At 46.3% G+C, this 20,059-nt stretch overlaps 1 protein-coding gene across 11 annotated transcripts in view; it reads left to right on the top strand.

Annotated features, from left to right (window-relative positions):
- Shaker (potassium voltage-gated channel protein Shaker) overlaps window positions 1-20,059 on the top strand; it is a 225,530-nt gene that overhangs the window by 39,375 nt on the left and 166,096 nt on the right. The window contains exons 1-2 of one of the 11 annotated variants that reach the window (XM_076431098.1): window positions 1-14,029; window positions 19,873-19,962. The exon at window positions 1-14,029 is cut by the window's left edge and continues 2,176 nt beyond it. The exons of 7 other annotated variants lie outside the window; for them this stretch is intronic. In XM_076431098.1, coding sequence (XP_076287213.1) covers window positions 19,937-19,962 — 26 coding nt within the window. In that variant the 5' untranslated portion in view covers window positions 1-14,029; window positions 19,873-19,936. Of the gene's footprint in view, window positions 19,963-20,059 lie in introns of all 11 variants that reach the window. 3 more of the 11 variants (XM_076431096.1, XM_076431097.1, XM_076431095.1) reach the window with 3 other exon arrangements.

Below are 20,059 nucleotides of genomic sequence, written 5' to 3'. Positions count from 1 at the left end.
TGCAACATTATCGCATAAAAATGTTTGACCCGTCAAACGCCAATTACATTTCCTGGAGGAACGAGATCGCGAACGCGATCGAGGAAAAGTAATAAGGAAAAACCATGAGACTGATGGGAATGAAATAGAGCCGGGCTAGAAATTCTCTAAAAGTAATTTTTCTGAAAATTGATTTCTATTTAAAATTCTTTGTATAATATTTCTCATCTATTTCCATCGCCACTACATTTTCAATCACTGGGATCTGAACATTAATATTTTCCATATCTAAAGACTTCAATAAGCTGGGGATGATGGATCGATATTGCTAAATTCTTTTAATCTCTCGGCTATTTGAAATTGCATTCATTTCAGTGGTAAAACCATAAAATCCACAGTCTACCAATCAGTGGTAGCAAGCGCGCAATCAAGCCAATCGAAATCGAAATCGAAATTGGAGGCAATCGTGCCCGGACAGTTGGTGCTCATACAGCTCTATCGTGAATGATTCAGCGATTATGTAGTCTGGCTATGGACGACCGCAATCACTTTTTGTGGACGGAACTCGGTGGCTCGATGCCCGACTACATCCGTCTCCTACTACTTTTTGCTGTGAGCAGTCGGCACACGGCACTCGGTGTCTGACTACATATGCATGCGACTGCTTTTTGCTCGGTAATTACTGGGGTCCGCTGTCTGACTACATATGCATGCGACTACTTCCTGTTCAACCAGTCGAGTTTCGGACGGTTCCTGCGAGATTCGATCAGGAACAAAACATTTCTAACGACGTTGGTTATCGAACAGCGCAAACAATGTAGGGTAAGGTTGCTCAAGTCTCCAGTATAAAACTTAGGATTTATCAAATGAATAGAAATTAAATGTGTTATTCAAAACTTGTGTTAATATTGTTGTTATTTACTATAACGAAATTAGAAAATCTATATGCTTTCACGTAAAATAAACGAAATCTTTAAAAACTTACATCGGTACGACTGAAACAATCCGTTTCCTAAGTCGTACCTAAGAATTCAATTAAGCAACAATAATAATTAAAACGTATTTTCCATTAATCTGTTTACATGACACACAAATATTCAGTTAGTACAAACATCACATATAAATATTTTTGCTTGTTTTCCTCCCGATCTTCTCCACAAATAAAACAAAACCAATCGCTTTACTTCTTTTTAATTTTTAATGCCGATTCCTTTTTATTAATTACTGCGTCTCTTTTATTTGCCGCATTTTTTATGTTTTCTTTATTCTGCGTTGATGTTATTTCCACTGACGAGGTACTACGACTTACAAATCTCATATGGGTACGACTTAAGACACGGCACAAGTTAAATTTAAAAAGTAAACATAACCTAACTGAATAGAATTAATACGATTTCGTTTCGACCAAACGATTATGTAAATTCTGCTGAGTTCATATTTAACAAGGAACATAATTTTATCAATAATTTACTTGCAAGATTAACTACCAAACATATGCAGAAAATTATAAGAAAATTGAAATAAACTTACTTGATGACAGGATTTATGATGAAGCTAGTTCATGGCAGACAATAATATGTAAACCAACTTGGTTGACTCAGATGTATATTTGGTTGCCGTTGTATGTGCTGTTGTCGCCGTAGTTCGTTCAAAATTCAAATGGTACGATTTAAACACTGACTAGAACAACCTTGCCCTATTGAAAATTGAAATGAAATTAAAACATTAAAAATCTCAAATTATTCAAACATCTCCACAGTTTTACATCGCAGAATTTTTGTCTACGAAATGCGGAACAGTTTCGAAACGGGAAAGATCGCAGAGGGTTGAGATGTCGAGGATAAAGTCGTGGCCGAATTAGGTGACGAATTACGCGCCTAATGAAAGCCGTTCGCGTTCTATCTGTAAGGATTCCTCTCTTGGTTTAGGCTCCGTGGCGGGATGCCTGTAGCACGAAACACTTTAACGCGATGTCTTGCCTAACAGCAGCTACCGGGAGGGCTCGAATGTGCCGGAGAAGATGACGAGCTGGATCGAGAAATTGTTGTTCTTGTTGGTGATACTTCCGGGTGGCGGACAGGCTGACCATCGTAGTCAGTTGCCACGGCGCAAGAAGCGGTGACACTAACACACTAAGCTGAACGCCCTTCTCTTTTTTGCGTACACCTCTGTCTTTTTGCACACTTAGTCGCCAGATTTGTTCTCGCAGCCTTTGCTTCGTTGATCTCACGCAAACTCTTGGACTTTCTGGATGAAAACACGTTCAGAAAAGTTCAATAAATTGCCCCAGCCTAACGAGGTAAAACATTTAAGAATATTTTCACAAAGTCTCTACAACTCCTGGACTTTAGCAGAACTTTTAACGAGGGTAAAATTTTTCTCGATTTTTCTACATTGCAAAATTTTCCTCGAGATCTAGACGATAAAATGATTCATCGGAGATCCCGTGCGAACCACGTTTGCGTCCCGAAGATCTTGCAGCTCGCTCGCAGCTCATTAACGTTCCGAACCCTCTCGTTGACAGTCGCCGACAACAATGAGAGGGTTGAAGGGCAAGAGAAAAGAAAAAAAGATTCGGAGCAACTTCGCCGGCATCATTCAGCGACATTAGCTACCCTTAGAGCCCTTAGGACCACACCGTATCAGCAATCAGCCGCAAGTAGCTTTTGACTCTGTTCGCTGCACCGTGATTAGAAGTATAGCTCTGTCTCTCTCTCTCTTTCATTCTCGACTACGGTAACTAGTTACCGCAGGATCGATCCCGGCTAGAAAGTTCATCGCCAGGCGACCATAGTTTCCTCGAGAAGAAAGACTTCGCTTGTAAGCTTGTGCGAAAGTTCCGCCGGGTAACTTTCGGCGTTCCATTCGGCTCGTGGCGTAGAGTTTGCGTTGTCTCCACGTTAGAAATAATACCCGACGCCAAACTACTGAAAGTTATTTGTTTTTGTAGAAACTGCGCAACGGTGATCACGAATGTTCGCAACACTGATTTTCGGCGGACTGGGGCGACGGCGAGTCGCCAACGTGTTGCGCTTTGTGCGAAATCGCACGCGAGCCAGAAATTTCGTGAAGCCGTTTCTCCACTTGATTCATAAGAGTGTCTCTGCCACTAGCAATTTCCAATAATCAACTTAAAACTTGAATTATCAGAGTGTGTATTATAATTATATTTCTGTCCTCGTACTGTTACGATATTATAATGATTCTACGGAAAAATTATACAACAGTGAAAATTATTCGGCGAGGTCCTGGCAGGCGTGCCAACCTTCCAGAAAATTTTGTGACCACTTTAAAACTTAAGGCAGCTGCAAGTTCATAAATTTGCAGTAAAATGTCCAAACGATTACAAGCAGCACTTTGCTTAAAAGATATTAAAGATGGAAGCTAGTGTGGTTGGGGGTGAGCTTTTCAGGAAGCTCGTTCCACGTGGAATTCGAATAGCGCTCCGCGTTTCTTCCGAGAAGCTTCTTGAGAACCCAGGTGCGCTGGTTGGTAAAGCAGGTATCGTCGATAGGAAAGCTGAAAGCTGGGTACGAAAAGCTTTTCAGAGAGAGAGCTTGCGGGTACACTCTGTTCGGCCAGGTTGGCAAGCTATCCGCCAGACGGCGTACCGAACGATTTCCAACCCTCGAACACACGTTGTTCCCGAGGTCGGATTTTCTGCGAGATTTGAACCGTTTCCTCCGTCTTGGAGCTTTTTAATTAAAGGAAGAGCGACCGTAATAAGAATCTCCTCCCTTTGTCCACAGTTCGTGTAAGCTTTTTCGTAAATATGACACTGCTCCTTTCGCCTTTGTGCCGTCGCGATAATTGTAATTCTTTTAAATCCCTGTGACACAATCTCGCCGGGTCTGTGTTCTTATTATTAATAGTTTTACCGAGGGAAAAATGGAATCGCTTTCGGTAAATATTAAACATTCGAGAAACGGCAGGACTGGAGTGTTTTATTCACTCTTACGCGACACGGGTAGAAATTCGTTCTTATTAAATGGAGATTGAAATCTTCAAAGAGAAATGGCGCCGGTGTCCCTACGCTGTAAGCCGGTCTTTGCGCGTCTCTGCGCACCGGGAAAAATCTTTTAATACTTGTAAGGGACAATGTTTGCGGAGATATCGTACTCCCTCGTCGTATTTTTCATTAGAACTCCGTCGGGGAGGTAAAATCTGACTCGATTTTTGTGTACTGACGTTGCTAGACGAAAACGTTAAACCCGAAGTCACGTAGTCGCAACTTTAATTAAGGACAGAAATTTTTATCTTGAAATTCACAATTTTCAAGCTGGATCCATGAATTTCGAACCTTTCAATCTTAACGGAAAAATTCATCTACCTCGTGCAGCCTCAAATCTCGTACACGTCAACCACGATATACGCCCCAGCGTTTCAAGTGGAACACAGAGTACATACTTGAAAAATCATGAGTCTAACAGGTTCAGACAGAGCGGGTACGTGACCAGGATGGCAACGCGCTTAAGATTTCGCAGCGGACTGGCCCGTCCGTTCCTCTACGCGGTTAATCACTGCGTGTAGGTACAGCAGGTTGTTCGGGCAGCCAGAGATCACTCGATTAGGCTATCGTGGAGGAGCAGCAGCATCGATATTACGGGCAGTTGGCTTCAGAATTACGACACGCGTTAGCATAGGCTATATGATGCATCTAGCCGGCTCGAAAATTACCGCTCGTTCACCGGTCTGGATGATCGAAACGATTCGGTAGGCTGTCGATTAGTCAGGTATCGATCATTCTGCCGGACTACGTGGATAGAGGTCGGCGTGGGGAGAGCTGTTACCGTTCAGCCACGCCACGCCACGCCATCGTGCTGCCATGACGGGGTCTGATTACCGAGGATCCTGAATTAGGTCTGGGTCAGTGCAGATAAAAGATTTTCACGTGTCCTAGATTCAAACCGAACTGCCGCCCTCTCTCTCTCTCTCTCTCTCTCTGCCGTGTTTCCTCGCTGTTATCAGCCCCGATATCAGAGGAGGGATCTCGATACCGGCGCCGCAGCCGATTATCAAAGAACTTCGGCAAATATCGAGCTCATCGCGGAAAAGAGAGCAAGAGTGTATGCGAATCTCTCAAACCCCGTCGGTGGACATCCTCGGCTGATTAATAACCAGGTCCGCGCTCTCAACGACCATTACGAAACGCGCCCAACGACCAAGAAAAAAGACCTAATTAAGGCCTAAGCGGCTTTCATTAGCCCCCGATCGGTCACGTGCCGTTTGCAACGCTGTCTCACACTTGAGAGCCTTCTGCCAGCTCCTCCACGGCTTTTAACCGTGACGCGCTTGCCAAAACGGTTACGCGAAAGATACCAGCTTGGTTTTTACCCGTTCTCATTCCGCACAATCGTCTTCCATTCCGCAATCGTACAGAGGTAATTTTACAATATTTAGAAGGGACGAGGGTTGAAAATATTTGTTGTGTGTCTCGATTGTAAAAGTTGTGGGAATGTTTCTCACGTAAGATCAGTATGATATGTTTTACAACTTCGTGCACTTTCGTTCCGGCTAATGCACTCCGATTTTACGTGATTTTACGAGCGAGACGACTTGGTTCGAGCTCCGTCGCTGATTGATAGAGGAAGTCAACCGGTTCTACGTCCACGCTCAACGAATGGCTGATGCGAACACTTCCGGAGACTTGGCAGGTCACGAGGGGATTCTATTAGAAGTATTAGGAAAGTTCGAGGAAGTTTTGGGAATCTTTTCGGAAGCTTGCCTAACGAGGGGCATTATGCGATCCGAGGGAGATTGATCCTGTGTTTCTAGAACTAGATTACTCCTGCATCGATTATCATTTTTCCAATATCTCTTTCTCGAGGCGTACGGCAATTTCTTCTAAAATTCGAAAAACAGTCCTTTAAAGTCTGAATATTATCGAGGGTAGGCTTGGTTATCTTTATCGAAATAAACACTGTTTAGAGGAACGGAATAATGTTGATACATCAAAAATAGAGGAATAATACGTTCTCTTGCTTATTAGGGAGACAGTGTGTATCGGAAAAAATCGCGCATTTCACGGTTGTCCGTTTCGACTAGATAGAACAAAGGGTGGTGGAAGGGTGATGAAAAAGGGTCGACTGGTGGCATCGAGATATCGCTGGGACAATTTCTCAGAGTCCGTCGCCGGACGGGGCAGGTTTTATTCGAGAGAAATTGCAGCGATACCCGTAGCTATCGAGCGATTGCATCGCGTCGTGCCGAGTACCTTCGTTTATCGTTCAATTGAGGAAGTAATATCGAACGAGAGCGTGGCGCGGCGTATGCATAGTAATCGCGTTGCCGCGACGGGAGACGCGCTACCGTTAATCCGCCGCGGGTTAACCGACCTCGAGGAGAGATCGGATTAACAACCAGCAATCGAGACGAACAATCATCTTCCACATTTCGAAAACAAAAGTTGCTCGAACCTTGGCCCATTTACTTCGCTCGAAGCGTTTCACATAATTGAAACACAGATCATGTTGCGTTGGACATTGATTTAATCCTTCGTCGATAAATTCTTAATTATTAATTCTTAGTGTAAGTATTGTATGAGGGATGTATTCAGGGAACGAAAATAACAGTTGCTCTAAAATTTTATACGATAAAAATCATTGAGAAGGTTTCATATAAGACCATAAGAATAACACAAAATCTGTCACATTAAATTTTGATTGTAATAATTAATTTTACGAATAAAAAATGTACGAAATAATTGATTGTCTACTATTTGATAGTTGTACTATTTAATAATAACTATTACAAATTTATAAACGATCGAAATGGACTTCTCTCATTGATAACTGTTATAAGTGATCGAAATAAATTTATCTCATCAACAACTGTTATGAGTGACCGAAATTCACCCATTGATAACTGTTATGAAATCAATGTCTCTCATTGATAACTGTTATAAATGATCGAAATGAATTTCTCTCAACGATAACATATACAATAACATTTATAATCATTATTTATACCCAATACGATTTTAGTCGATGAAATACTTGTTATTCTATGACTTTCTCTCTTTTGGGTTGTAACAGTTATGGTCCCTGATTATATCAATTTCACATCCATAACGTGAAAAGAATCATATACAATGGAATTATTCTAGGTCATAAGAAAAGTTTAATTTTCAAGTTAAAATAGAGAGAAAAATTGTCTGCATCAATTACAAGAAAGAGGAGTTAAAAATCGATTTCTCCTCTCAATAAATTGATTTAATTTTTCTTCTAAAAGATCGTGAAAGCTGGCGAAAAAAATAATCGGATTGCATTCTCGAGGGTGGTTTGTTAGTGGACGAGCAAAATTGTCGCGGCTATTGAATAATTCTCGAAGAAATTCTCGGCTGCGGACCACGAACGTTTGAAATCCATTAAATAGTCGGTTCCCCGATCGTTCGCCCGAATCCTAATCAATGATTCCCGAACTTTCCCCTTGGTTCAGGGACAAGCTGTCCGCTCGACAGCCCCGGGAGCATTCCGCTCGATTCCCGCTGGCAAAAGCTCTGGTAGCTGGCAAGCATCGACGGCGTCCCCGACAGCTCCGAAAGCGATTTCGGGGGCCGGGACTCTCTCGCCGAATTCTTCCAGGACAATAAACAACCGGGTTCACTGTGTCAATATGTCGGGCGCGGGCATCGATTGCCTCTCCTCTTGCGCGTCCAGTTCCCCGGGATGAATCCGAATCGACTTGATCTTCGCCGATATCTCTCTGCTTTCTCCACCGAGTGGTCACTATCATTTTTATTGCCACGATCGGAACACTATTCTGCACGTTAACAGAGTCCGTAATGGAACATTGATACCTCTACGTCTTGATAGATATACTGGGCAAATAATATTTGCGATCAATTTGTTTTCGTAAGATAATTTATAGGTATAAGCGAGGAGAATGAAAAAGTAGACTGCAGTCACAGTGACTTCTCGAGTCTAAAGATTGTGACCTGATTCCTACATTCTTAGGAAGTTTTATTTCAAAGAGAGGTTGTTAAGCTTCTACTTCGCGTCACGGAATCATTAAAAATTCCACTGAACAGTTTTTTTTCTGTCGTAATCGTAAACGATCAAAATAAGTCACGTACGTGCCTAATCCTTCCAGGATTAAATCATGAATTATTTATTACGAAATAACCATAGCGTATTGTTTGGATTCTGACATCGTTGTCTCTCGTGCGAGCATTCCGAGTACAACTGCACCGAGAAGTCGGCCGCCCTAGCGAGGCCCGAGCTTTCCCAATGAATGAATATGAAAACAGTTTAATTTCCCGTGATGTTATGGGTACCATGGCAGGGTACGACCTTCGTACCGATCGATCCTCATAAGAAAGTCATGGGACAGCTTTCACGAGGCGAGCCCGCCTGCACTTACGGTGTGCATCCACGGATGAAATAGCCAAATTGCATTGCTCCGAGCCGTGGCAGTACATTCTTCCCTGAAGAAGTCTCGTTCTTAGTTGTACTAAAACCCTGTGAAAGTTTAATGACGGCGTGTTGCTCGGGTCTGTTTCTGATGCGTCCTTTTCGAAGTCATGTTTGCACAAATACATGCTAGACAATCTGTACACAGAACTGCAAAACTGTACCGTCGTTACAAACACACATTCCCCAGCAACTGCATCAAGGTCGACCGACTCTACACATAATAACGATCCCCCACTCGGCTAATCCGCAAGAAAAGGAGGACATCAGCCAACACGGAATCGAATCGAAGTTACCGCAATCTATCCCTGGCATCTTCGGATCCAGCAGGGGATGCAACTGGTCCCAGATTCGCAAAGGGCCACCAGATTTCTGGTCGGGCCGTGCTCTCGCTGGCAAACTTCTTCGGCGGCGTCTTTTACACTCGATTTCCGTCTGGCTTTCGCCGATCGATCGAAGTCCAGCCGGGCAAGAAAGACAGGATTTACGGGAGCACTTCCCTCCGCGTGTCTCTCTCCAGGGAGAAGATCATTCTAACTCGCTTATCCGTATCGTCCCGACCGGATTCGACGGAGGAACCATTTTGGATCAGCTCCCCCTATCCCACCAGTACCGGTACCGCTTCCTCCTCACCCCATTCGTCCCGCGACACCGTCGACCTTCTGAAACTCTCACCCCCCGAATCCTTATGGTGTTTGCTCGGCTGTGATTAACCTTTCGCTGAACCAACCGTACACTGGGAACTTTGGGTATTGCGATTCTGGAGGCTGAACGCGTGCTAAGTGAGATTATGAAACGAGATTGAAGGGTTCATGCTGTTCATCGTGAATACTGAAGAGCTGAACCCATTGCTGCAGCAACCCTGAAAACTTTGGCTATTGCGTTTATCAGGGTTGAACGTGCTCGTGATTAGAAAACGAGATTGAAGAATTCTTACTGTTCGGAGTGAATACTGAAGTGAATGTTGAAGAGTCGATTCTAAAGAATTAAGATTATACAAGGTCTATCTCCCCACAAAGATTTCATTGAAATCGGTGTGTTTGGTCAGAGATCGCTGTGTCGGAAAGTTCGGCATGGTACCTTGTAGGGTAGTCGACAGGGTAGAGACTCACTGAGGGAGTGGAATGGTTGAAGGTAGGTATCCACAGTAGAATGCGTGGACCATTTACGGACCCCGTTGACGGGAAGTGTAAATCGGGACAGGAGAGGACAGTATAGAGTACAGGACACGCGGAAATCCCAAAGGGAGCCGCCGCGCCGAGGTGTTCGAGGATAATACTCGAACGGAGTCGCCGTTGTGGCTAGATATCGACTTCGGAAGCCCACGCACGCGGGTAGGAGGCACGGGTTGTGGCGGGTTGGGGGCTGAGGGGCTGTGTCGAGAGGGAGCGAGCGAGAAACAGAGAGGAACCGACAGAGAAACCGCGAAAGAGAGAGGAACCGACGGAGAAAGTGAGAGGAACAGAGAGAGAGAGAGAGAGAGAGAGAGAGAGAGAGAGAGAGATACGGAACCGTTCATACATCCACGCGCCTCGCGATTGCGCGCGCGCGAGCGAATTCGTTTCGACGCATACAAACGCGTTTCGAACCCTCTATTCCTCTCTCTCTGACTTTCTCCGACTCTCTCGCTTTCTCTCCGTCTCTCCAAGGGAGTGCATAGACACACCGCGAGCGTAACGGAGACCGAGCGTGGACGCCAGCTAGCTAGCTAACGAGCGAGCACGCTTTGCCCGCCCAACGAAAACCCCACCCTCGCCCATGGAAACCCCTCCCCCTCCGCGGAGGCTGACCGAATCTACAAGCGCGACGAGGAGAATCGAAATGTAGACATGTAGACAGAGAGAGAGAGAGTGAGAGACGGCACTATCGAAGCGAGAAGACGAGAACCGCCAGATCCGAAGAATGAGAGAGCGCGCGATCAACAAGGGTGGGTAGTGAGACTTCCCATGGAGGGACGGAGTAGAGTATAGAATGAGAGAGAGAGAGGGACAGTTTCAGAGGAAGAGGGAGAATTTTGCGAGGGTGGCGCCGCCGCGCAAAGCCTCGGCGGTTCCAGGCAGCGCGCCTGGCACCTCCACTGTCCTTTACCACCCTGTCCCGCCAGGTCCAAGCAGGCAGCCGCGAACTCTTCCGTCCGTCCGTCCGTCCGTTCGCAAAACGCACAAACGCCTCGGCGGGGTTCAGCGCGACGGAATCCCTAACGAGGCAGAGTCTACGCGAACGTCTCTCGTCGTAAACGGCCGCGTCCTTCGTCGGTCCTTCTCTCCGTCCCCCCACTGTACTCGACCCGCCCCACCCCTCGACCCCTGGTCCCGCCTGTCAGTCCTCGTTGTTCCTTTCGGTACCCCCTTCGCCTTTTACCCTCTCTCTCTCTGCCACCCCTACACACCCCGTTCACCCTCTTCCCCCCTTGTTCAATCCCCCCGTTCACCGTGTACCCCCTCTACCCCGGTTTCGTCCTTTTCCGGTAACCAGGCGAGTCGTCTCGCGAGCACGCACGTCCGGCTCGGCGATTCAGAAACCTACGAAACGCGGGTAAACGTGGTCGTTCGAGAAGAGTGGATCCTCGGATACGTCGGTGCCGGTACATGTACGTTACGTCGCGCCGTCGACTGTCGGTAGCTGGTCGGTCGGTCGGTCGGTCGGTCGGTCGGTCGGTCGGTCGGTCGGTCGCGATCGAATTAACGGCCGCGTGGCTGTGTCTCTGTGCGCGGCAGTGTGCCTGTGCAACTCGAACCTGGAACGAGTCCTTTGATAGAATCAGACCACACAGTGCTCCTACCCCCTCTCTCTCTCTCTCTTTCTCTCTCTCTCTCTGACCCAGACCTACCCCTAAACAGAGATAGGTGTCCCTCTATCTCTTTATCTACATCTACGATACAACAACCAGTGTGCTTCTCTACCCCTACCTCTAACCTAGACCTACCCTCTAAAAAGAGAGTTAGGTTTCTACCTGTTAATCTATTCCTGATAGAAAACGAATAGTGCTCCTACCCCTGTTATCTGTATCAATGATAAAATGACCAGTGTTTCTACCCCTGTATCTTTCCGTTTAACCCAGACCTACCCCTAAAGAGAGGTACGTGTCCCTCCATCTCTTTATCTATCTATATCTACCCGCCCCTGTTTCGTCCTCGCGCGTCCACGCTTTCATCCCCGCGTTTTTGTTTTCGGCGCGACGCTTTCTGTTACCCTCCCTCATCCCCATCCCTCCTCTAGCTCTTCGTGTGTGTCTTGCCCCCCTTCTGAGGTGTCCTGCCGTCGATACTCGTAACGGTCGCGTGGTAGCGTCGACGGGTACGAAAGTGGACCCGTCTAGCGTTCTCGCGGGGTAGTCGCGGGTACGAGAGTGCGCGCGTGTTCATTCAAAGAGAACAGAGCACGAGAGAGACACAGAGAGAGAGAGGGTGAGAGAGGGATACACGGAAAAGCTCGCGACCCGTCGCGAAAAGTACTGAGGGGGGAAAAGGGAAAACACGTCAGCCCTGGCTACCCGCCGCTAATCGAATCGACCGACCGCGTGGCAGTTCCAGAGCGGAGACGCTTGCTTGCCAAACGCTGTCACCCTTTATATCCCCAAACCACCCGACCAGTTTCTCGTTCCCACCCCGTTTCCTGTATCGGGAAGTCACAAGGAAGACAAGTCACCTAAAGGCGTCAACCTCATCGACTCTGCGAATCGAGGACGAGGACTCCCTCCCTGTCTCTCTCGCTCTCGGTCCTCCCGGTCCCTCGAAATGAAATGATTGCGTGACGGTGCGCTTTATCGGTGTGCTCCACCAACCGACCCCACCACCCCTAAGCTCGCCTCTCCCCACCTTTCGGGGGCATCCTGTGCTCTCTCGTCCTTGAGGGAAGCCGCGTTCGAAATTGGTGGCGCGTCCTTGTTCGAGGTGGACTCGTCTGCCGCCGCGCCGTGCCGCGACGAAACGAGCGTGACCGGTTCGATATCCGCTGAGAACGCGGGCTGCTCCCGCTCTCTCTCTCTCTCTCTCTCTCTCTCTCTCTCTCTCTCTCTCTGGTGTTCGAACGGTACCTCCTCCGCGCCGAATCCCGTCGCTTTCTGGACGCGCTCTCTCCCGAGAAAGAGAGAGCGACGCCGAAGGTCGCAACCGAAGCGCACGCGACCCACGCGGAGAGAGAGAACCTCGGAGAGGGCTCGTCGCCTCGAACGAGGCACACAGGACCTGGTGATCAGCTGACAGGAACCAGTGATCGCGCGGCTCGATACGCGGACACGCGTTACGCTTCGCGCCGGGAAAGTTAGAGACACGACGCGATCGTCTTGCCAATTATTAGAACCCTCTGACGGATGTTGATCAATTGTTCTTCGCTGAAAAGTAAGGGGAGAGGCTAGGACTGTGGACAGACGCTGATAGCAACTCTGACGATGACTGATCCGCAAAGTCATGGAGACGATGATAGCAGATAGGGATTAGAGGGTACAGAGACACTAAACTTGACGCTGACTCTAACGTTTTTCTCTTCTGGGAGTCTGAATATGAGTAGAGCAATGGGACTATAGACCCGTGCCAAGTCACATGGGGACGTTGATAGCTGACACAAGTTAGACTATAGAGATAGAATCCTAACGTCGAGGGTACGCTCTTTTCAAGTCACTTGGACGTCGAGAGAAAACACTAGCCGAGAAGTATAGAGATACGACGGTAGCCGTGACAGTGACATGCTCTCCATTGAAATCATTAGGTGGTGGAAGCTGACATTTAGTACAGAGACGCAACGCTGACTATGACTGACTTGGTCTCTTTCGAGCTAATTGAGACGTTGAAAGCGGACACCAGTATAGAGAGTACATGGAGATAGTAACGGTGACTGGTTCCCTGTAGAAATCATCGAGACGTTGAAAGCTGACAGAACGGCGACGGGGAGGGTGACTAGCTCTCCTCGACAGTCATCGTTGAAAGCTCGGTGTTTCCAGGACAGTGTCTCGGTACACGTAGGACAGAGTAACGGTGACGGTAACGTTGACGGTGACGGTGACGGGTCGGTTCTCTCCTTGGAAGTCGTCGTTCCGCTGAAAGCCGACGCGACTGCGTGACGCCGCGCCGGACGCCCACGGTTCGCCAGTGAACGAGGGACCCGCTGTCGGACAGTCACGGTCATTCCATCCCTGCGACCGGTCTCCCCAGTCTCCCGATCGCTCGTCATCATCATCACCTATATCTCTCTCTCTCTTTCTTTCTCTCCTTTCTCTCTCTCTCTCTCTGTCTGTCACTCTCTACAACCCGGTGCTCCTCCTTCCCCGGGTCTGGGAGGAGGAAAGCTGTCTCTCGTCGCGTAACGCCGTGTGGACTCGTCTGCTCTGACGAGATGACTCGTCGTGATAGTCATCGTCGTCCACCAACGTCCTCGTTCTGCAGATCGAGTATTAACCGGACACCCTAACCGGAAACCAACGAGGCTGTGACCATGTTGCCGCTGATGTATCCGATGACGATCGGTCGTCAGATCACGATGTTGTTCATGATGATGTTGTTCATGATTCAGATCAGGACGATGAGAGTGCGCTAAAACTGTATAGAAATATTCATATATGCAATATATACGTACACATGTATATTGTATATAGACAAAGTGAACTAGTGTGAGCAAAACTAAAGTGGGTGAAAGGAATATTCGTAAGTGGCACACACACGTAACTAACACACACCACCGGCTGTCCTAGGACGTGCGTGGGACACACGGGGGTTCGTGGTAGTAAACGCAACATGCGGGAAGGTACAATAGTGCGGGCCGTCACGGCGATCTGCTGGGCCATCGCCAGTTAGCCACTGTACTTTTCTCTTCTCTATCTATCTAACCTTTTTGCGCCGTCTACGCGCCTACTACACTCTCACATCCGACAGACAGATCACACGGAGAACACTCTTAGTTCTGGCCAACGGGTGGAGCATGACGTGTAGATCATTTTTGGTGTTCGTAGACGTTCTTAGAACCGTTCTCTCTCGCGCTTTTACCATTCAAACATCGCGGACTGATCCCATTGAGAAATTCTGACTTTAGTCTTTTTGGGATTTTCTATCTCTAGGGGGACCGTCTGTGATGATTGAGCGACGTGAAAGGCGTCGTTTTGGATTTGTGGTGTAGCGTCAATTCCTTGCACTCGAATGACCCCTGTGAACCTAGCAAATCCAGTCAGAAAAATTAATTTGCAACAGAAAACAAATGATTAGCATTAGCAGAATAAATATCTCAATATAGAAGAATAAATGTTGCTGACAGATGACGAGGAAGCATTTCCAGTGCAATGGGTTGAAGCTAATGTTTTTCGAGAGAGACCCCCTTAAATTGCTCAAGTTCTAAGATTTACAGTGGCTCTCTCGAGAAGCAGACTGTAGTGTTCTATACCCAGGTTTTGTTCCAAGAGGTTTTACTATTTCGAACAAGTTCTTAGACTAGTGTAACAGTTTATTGTTGGATTGGTATTTTCATTAGGTTACAATTGAAGGTACTGCAATGGTAGAGACAGTAGATTGTTGATATTGGGTGGTGGAATGTCTGAGACGACTGAGGTTCAAGAAAGTGGTGGATAATGTATGGGACAGAGTATTCGGTGTTATGTAAGTCTTGCTGGTGTACCTTGCTCCACGAACAGTCTGCTGGATCGAGAATATTCCAGACTGTAACGTGATTTCAAAGCTGTTTCTTAATTCGCTGTGACAATGAATTATTCGAGGATTTCAGTTTTATTGTTAGGGGAACGAGAGCTATTTTTCCAAGCAAGATTTACGTTCTCGAGTGATAGAGAATAGACATCTTTCTTGTTTTGGACTATAGATAAAATTTCACGGGGATCAATTTGTTCCGAGGGAAAGAATTATTTGGCGATCCAACATATTTGAAGTTGCCAATATTTCTACAGATGGAATCGCATAACGTTCTCAGCATTACGTAACAGTCTGACTAATCTGTGACCCCAATGAGACTTTCAGTAAGAGAAATCTGAAATGAATGTGGAGCAAGTGTAAATCAAAATCTCGAAAAGTGTAACCCTGAGATAAATTGTTTGCTCGTTAAGAATACTTATCTCCTGGAACTAAATCAGCTTCCAACGTTTTTCATATTATCAGAGATAAGAGAGAAAAATATTTTTGTCGATTCAACTTGCTGGTATTCGAACATTAAATGTAAGAATAGTACTTATTTTTACCAACAGACTAAATAAAATCTGTGATCACAGAAAGAACAATCTTTTGGAACTCTTAAAGTTGCTGCGAACGGAATAAATCAAAAGTCGCTGTGCTAAAGTTCAAAGAAAGTGAAACTGGGGCGAAGGACATATCAGGTGGTCCCATAAGTGGCACGAATTTACTTTCGCAGTTTTCCAAGTCGAAATACAAAGTACAATTAGTCTTTGTATTTCATTTTCTGAAGGTGTGGAAGCAAATCTGCATTACTTATGAACGCAGTTGAATTATATTCATTTAATAGTTTAACAGAAAAGAATAATGTCAGTATCTAGGACTCAAAGAAAAAGTGTCTCAAATTTTCTGCAGTGTCTCTAACACTTTGAGTGCGACGTCTCCCAAAAATTACTAATACACCAAAGATTGGAGGATTAAAGTTAGCAAAATGCAGGAATCTTAAAACAGTACCTCAACGTTTCAATCTTCATTCACCTGAATCTATTATTTCGACTTCCCAGAATTTTTGGGCTAGCCAACTTGTCACTCAAAGTGTTAATCAGTCTCTACTCCATTATTAATTGTTGGATTTTCTTAGATAGACTTCGTTTCCATAGACTTGCTCCACCCTGTACACACACACAGTTTACACTGTCGGCTCGTTCCGCGCGTCGATCGCAGTGCGTTTTTCTCGCGGATATTCTCGTCGAGCCTCGGCAGATTTTCGTCTTTGTTATCTCGCGAAAAGAAAAAAACGCGCAAACAATCCGTTGTCGACGTTGCCTCCATTATTCGGACCACCGTTCGAACGTTCCATTGTTCTCCGGCGACGAGTGTTTCTTCCGTTTCGTCGGCGTCACCGTCAAAACCTTCTCACTTTCCGCGAAAGCCCCACAGCCTTCTGTATCCGACCCCGTACATCCGCTGTAACGCGGATAATTTATTCGACTAGTTGCGCTTTATGAATAATAATTCGAACGGTGTAATTGCGCGGCAGATCAATTAGCTAACATGGGACGAACCCTGCTGAGAAACGCTCTATTATCCTGGAAACGTCCGACTTCGACAAGTTAACCGTTGTTTCTATTCTCGGCCTGTTCTCCGAACGTATTTGTCAACCTAGCATGCAATTAACGCGCTGCATCGACGGTTTCGATGCGTCCTAATTTTCTGAAATTTTGTGGAACCGTTAAGGCCGTTTCTGCTAAGTGTTTGTGCAATTGCGTTGTTCAAATTGCAGCAGCTATTCGTAAAGGATGCATCCTCAACAACTGCATTGACAACAGCGATGTCATGAAACATTTGGAACCAGGCTCGCGAAATTCTATTGAAATGCAGTATCCAGTTTCCAAAGCAAAGATTCCCGAAGTGCGCCCTGAAAATGAGCCAAGAAATCAGAACGTCTCCGCCATGCAATTCGTAAATGCATCCTCGATGAATAATAGCTGCCGCTCTGACAATGGGAATATAGAAAAATTCACAGACCTGGTTGAACCGTCGAAAAACGATCTCACAATGTTCCATTAAGATGCAACGTTTGGTTTTCAAATAAAAATTCGTAGAGCTGCCCTGAAAATGGGCCAAGAGATCGGAACGACTTGACGTAAATTCATAGATCCTTCCTCGGTGAATAACAGCTGCAATGTCGACAGCAGCGAGGCATAAAAAATCAGAGATATAGTCGAAACGTGTACAAACAATTCGGCAAAGTTTCGCGAAGGTCCATTGCTCGATCTTCCGGAAATAGAATGTTAAAGGAACACATTAGGCGCCGGAGGCTACGGGAACGAGAATAGCGTGTTAATCGAGAATCCGCGGCGGCGTTTCCTACAACTTTTTCGCAAATTCTGCAAAAACTCGCGTCAAATCTCGTCGTTCGGAGCGACGTCGAAACCGCGCGCCGTCAGTTCGTCCCGAAAAAATAAACTTTCGTCCGCGGACCGGTACGATGGTGGAGGCTCCATCGTTTCCCGTTATAAATAGCTTTTTATCGCGAAACCGGTGGGCTCGGGCCAACGAGAGGGTTCCCAGAAAAATGGCGAAAGTTTTCCGCGCCGGCCAGAGCCCCGATCTGGTCCGAGAGCAGTCGCGAACTTTTCCTGGCAAAATTCCGGAGTTATTTGCTCGGTCGCGTCCGCGGTCGCGAATCCAGCCGCTGCGCTGATTTCAAGGTTGATCTGTCGCGGAACGATGCTTCGAGACACAGATACACACACACGTCGTCACTCATCCATCCAGACACACGTAATTGACTCTCCACTATTGGAGGAATTACTACTCTTTTTTTTTTTTTACTTTCACTACGTTTCCGTTTCGATCTATCTGACAGTCTCTTTCTCTCGCCACTCTGTACCTTAGTACCGTATCTTTAGCCAGTATTTTTCGAACTTTTTCTCTATCTCTATATCTTCTCTATCTATCTCTTTCCGTCTCTGTCTATTCTATCTGTCTGTCTATTCTATCTCTTTCACTACTTGTCTCTCTATCTTCTCACTCCTTCTCTCGTTCCGCCCCGCTTAAAATATAGACGACAGCTACGATCTCGCCTCGGGACACGGAAGTTACTTTTTCCAGCACCGGGGCTCGCAATGCTCGATCCTGGCAATGAAGAATCCCCGGCACCGTGATAAGCCGTCAGACACGTGATTATGGATCTCTAGTTTTACGTGGGAGGTGCTCTCAGATCAATTAGAGCCGTCAGATTTCTGCGGGAGAGGTCTAGGTTGACAGTAGTCGAGAATGTAAAGAAAAATCCCACTAGAAAATACGTAACTCAAAATTTACTTATAATTAGCCTGCGGAGTTTGTGAATTCGTGATAAGAACGAGTGCAATTCAAATGTTGTAGCTTACGAAAATGACAAGACTCTATTTATGTAGATTCTGTGCCAAATTTATTACAATGTGTGCTTGGATAAAGAAATTTATCGAATCGATTTCCATGTAAGCAAATTCATAATTTGGATAATTGTAAGATGAAGAATATAAAACTGATCATTCGGCCGGCATGGCAGTGGTAGGTTTAGCGTTAAAAAATTTGTGGAGTGAAAGAGTTCAAGATCTATTAGTCTGATCCTATCAAAGTTGCCGAGTAGAACAGTAGAATCTACGGGGATCCTTGTCGTGGTGGTTGGGGATCTTTTATTTCCGTGTCCAGGTGGATCGATGATTCCGGGCACCGTGCGTCGTCCCGACGCGAGCACGTCGAATGATGAACGCGGGCACGGCGAATATAAAAGGATCGAACGGTGCAGATCGTCGGGTTCAATGCATCCCCGATACGATCCTATCAACGCCTAAGAACAGATGTCTCTTGACAAGCGTTTCCAGCCTGTGCCATGAAATACTGGAAACCGGTCGCGGTTCTCTCTCTCTCTCTCTTCGTTTTTCCGAAGAGACTCGCGGTCTGTAAAGTGGCCACATTCTGTGGAGCTAGAGAGAACGTTCCAGGCCAAACAATTCGATCACCGGCAAAGTCGAACGGTCTTATCGAATGCACGAGTATATCGCCGGATATTGGAATTCTAATCAGATCTTTGTCGCCTTTGTGCTCGACACCGCGAAGCTGTATTATCCTTCGAAGAAAATACTTTTCCGGTATTCTTTCCATATTGGAACTTGTTCGCACGCTGCATAGTGATATAACGGTGCTCTGAACGGTGTAATGTTAGTCATAGAAGCAGGGAGAATGGAAATTCCAAGTTGATTCGATCGAGAGCGAGTATCGCGAGTAGTTCGTACCCATCGCTATTTTCGATCGGAGTCAGTCGAGCCGTTGTTAACATCGATGTCGGAGATTCTGATCAAAATAAACTGTAGTATGACTGAGTGCAAGCACAATTAGGGGAGGTTTAAGTCATCACTTTGCTTCATTCAAATTTGTTTAGAAACTACAACCGCTCTCGAATGTTTATCTCGGAAACTACTTATTCGATCGACTTGATTCTTTCTTTGTTCGAATCGCGAGAGTTCAATGTTCAAAGAAAATTTTTTCACTGAAACATTCAAGGGTTTCTATTTTATAAATAAATGATGACTCAGACCTTCCTGAAGTTGATGTATCTCTCGAGAATGATTTTGACGGGAACTTTTGATATCGATGGGACAGAGAGCGGTTGATTGACGATCGATTGAGGTACATGATGTTTCGTCTGACACGTCAGACCCGCGTCAGCCCGACGTCGAACGTTAGCCGTCGCCGCGACGAGCCCCGCGGCGCGGTTTCGTCGTCGAAGATAGTTTAAGCGGGGTCCCGGCCTCTCTTTTTCTCTCTCCGTCCGTCTGTCTGTCTCTAGTTACCACTCTATAGCTATGTTCTGTCACCGCATGCGAAACTAGAGGACTCACCGCTCCGGACTGCCCCCTCTGCGAAAAAGCGAGAAAGAGGCCGCCTCCATGCAACATGCAGATGATCCTGGTTGCTGGCGGGTGAGTCCACCATAGTATCCCAACGAGCGCACTGTCTGACCGCACGTGTTATCTTCATGTGTCCCCCTACTCCCTTTCACCCCCTCCTTGTCATCAG

Source organism: Lasioglossum baleicum, chromosome 9 (genome assembly GCF_051020765.1).
Source record: "Lasioglossum baleicum chromosome 9, iyLasBale1, whole genome shotgun sequence".
Taxonomy (NCBI): Eukaryota; Metazoa; Arthropoda; class Insecta; order Hymenoptera; family Halictidae; genus Lasioglossum; species Lasioglossum baleicum.
The sequence above is the reverse complement of the archived record's forward strand: the minus strand, read 5'-3'. Positions and strand labels throughout refer to the sequence as shown.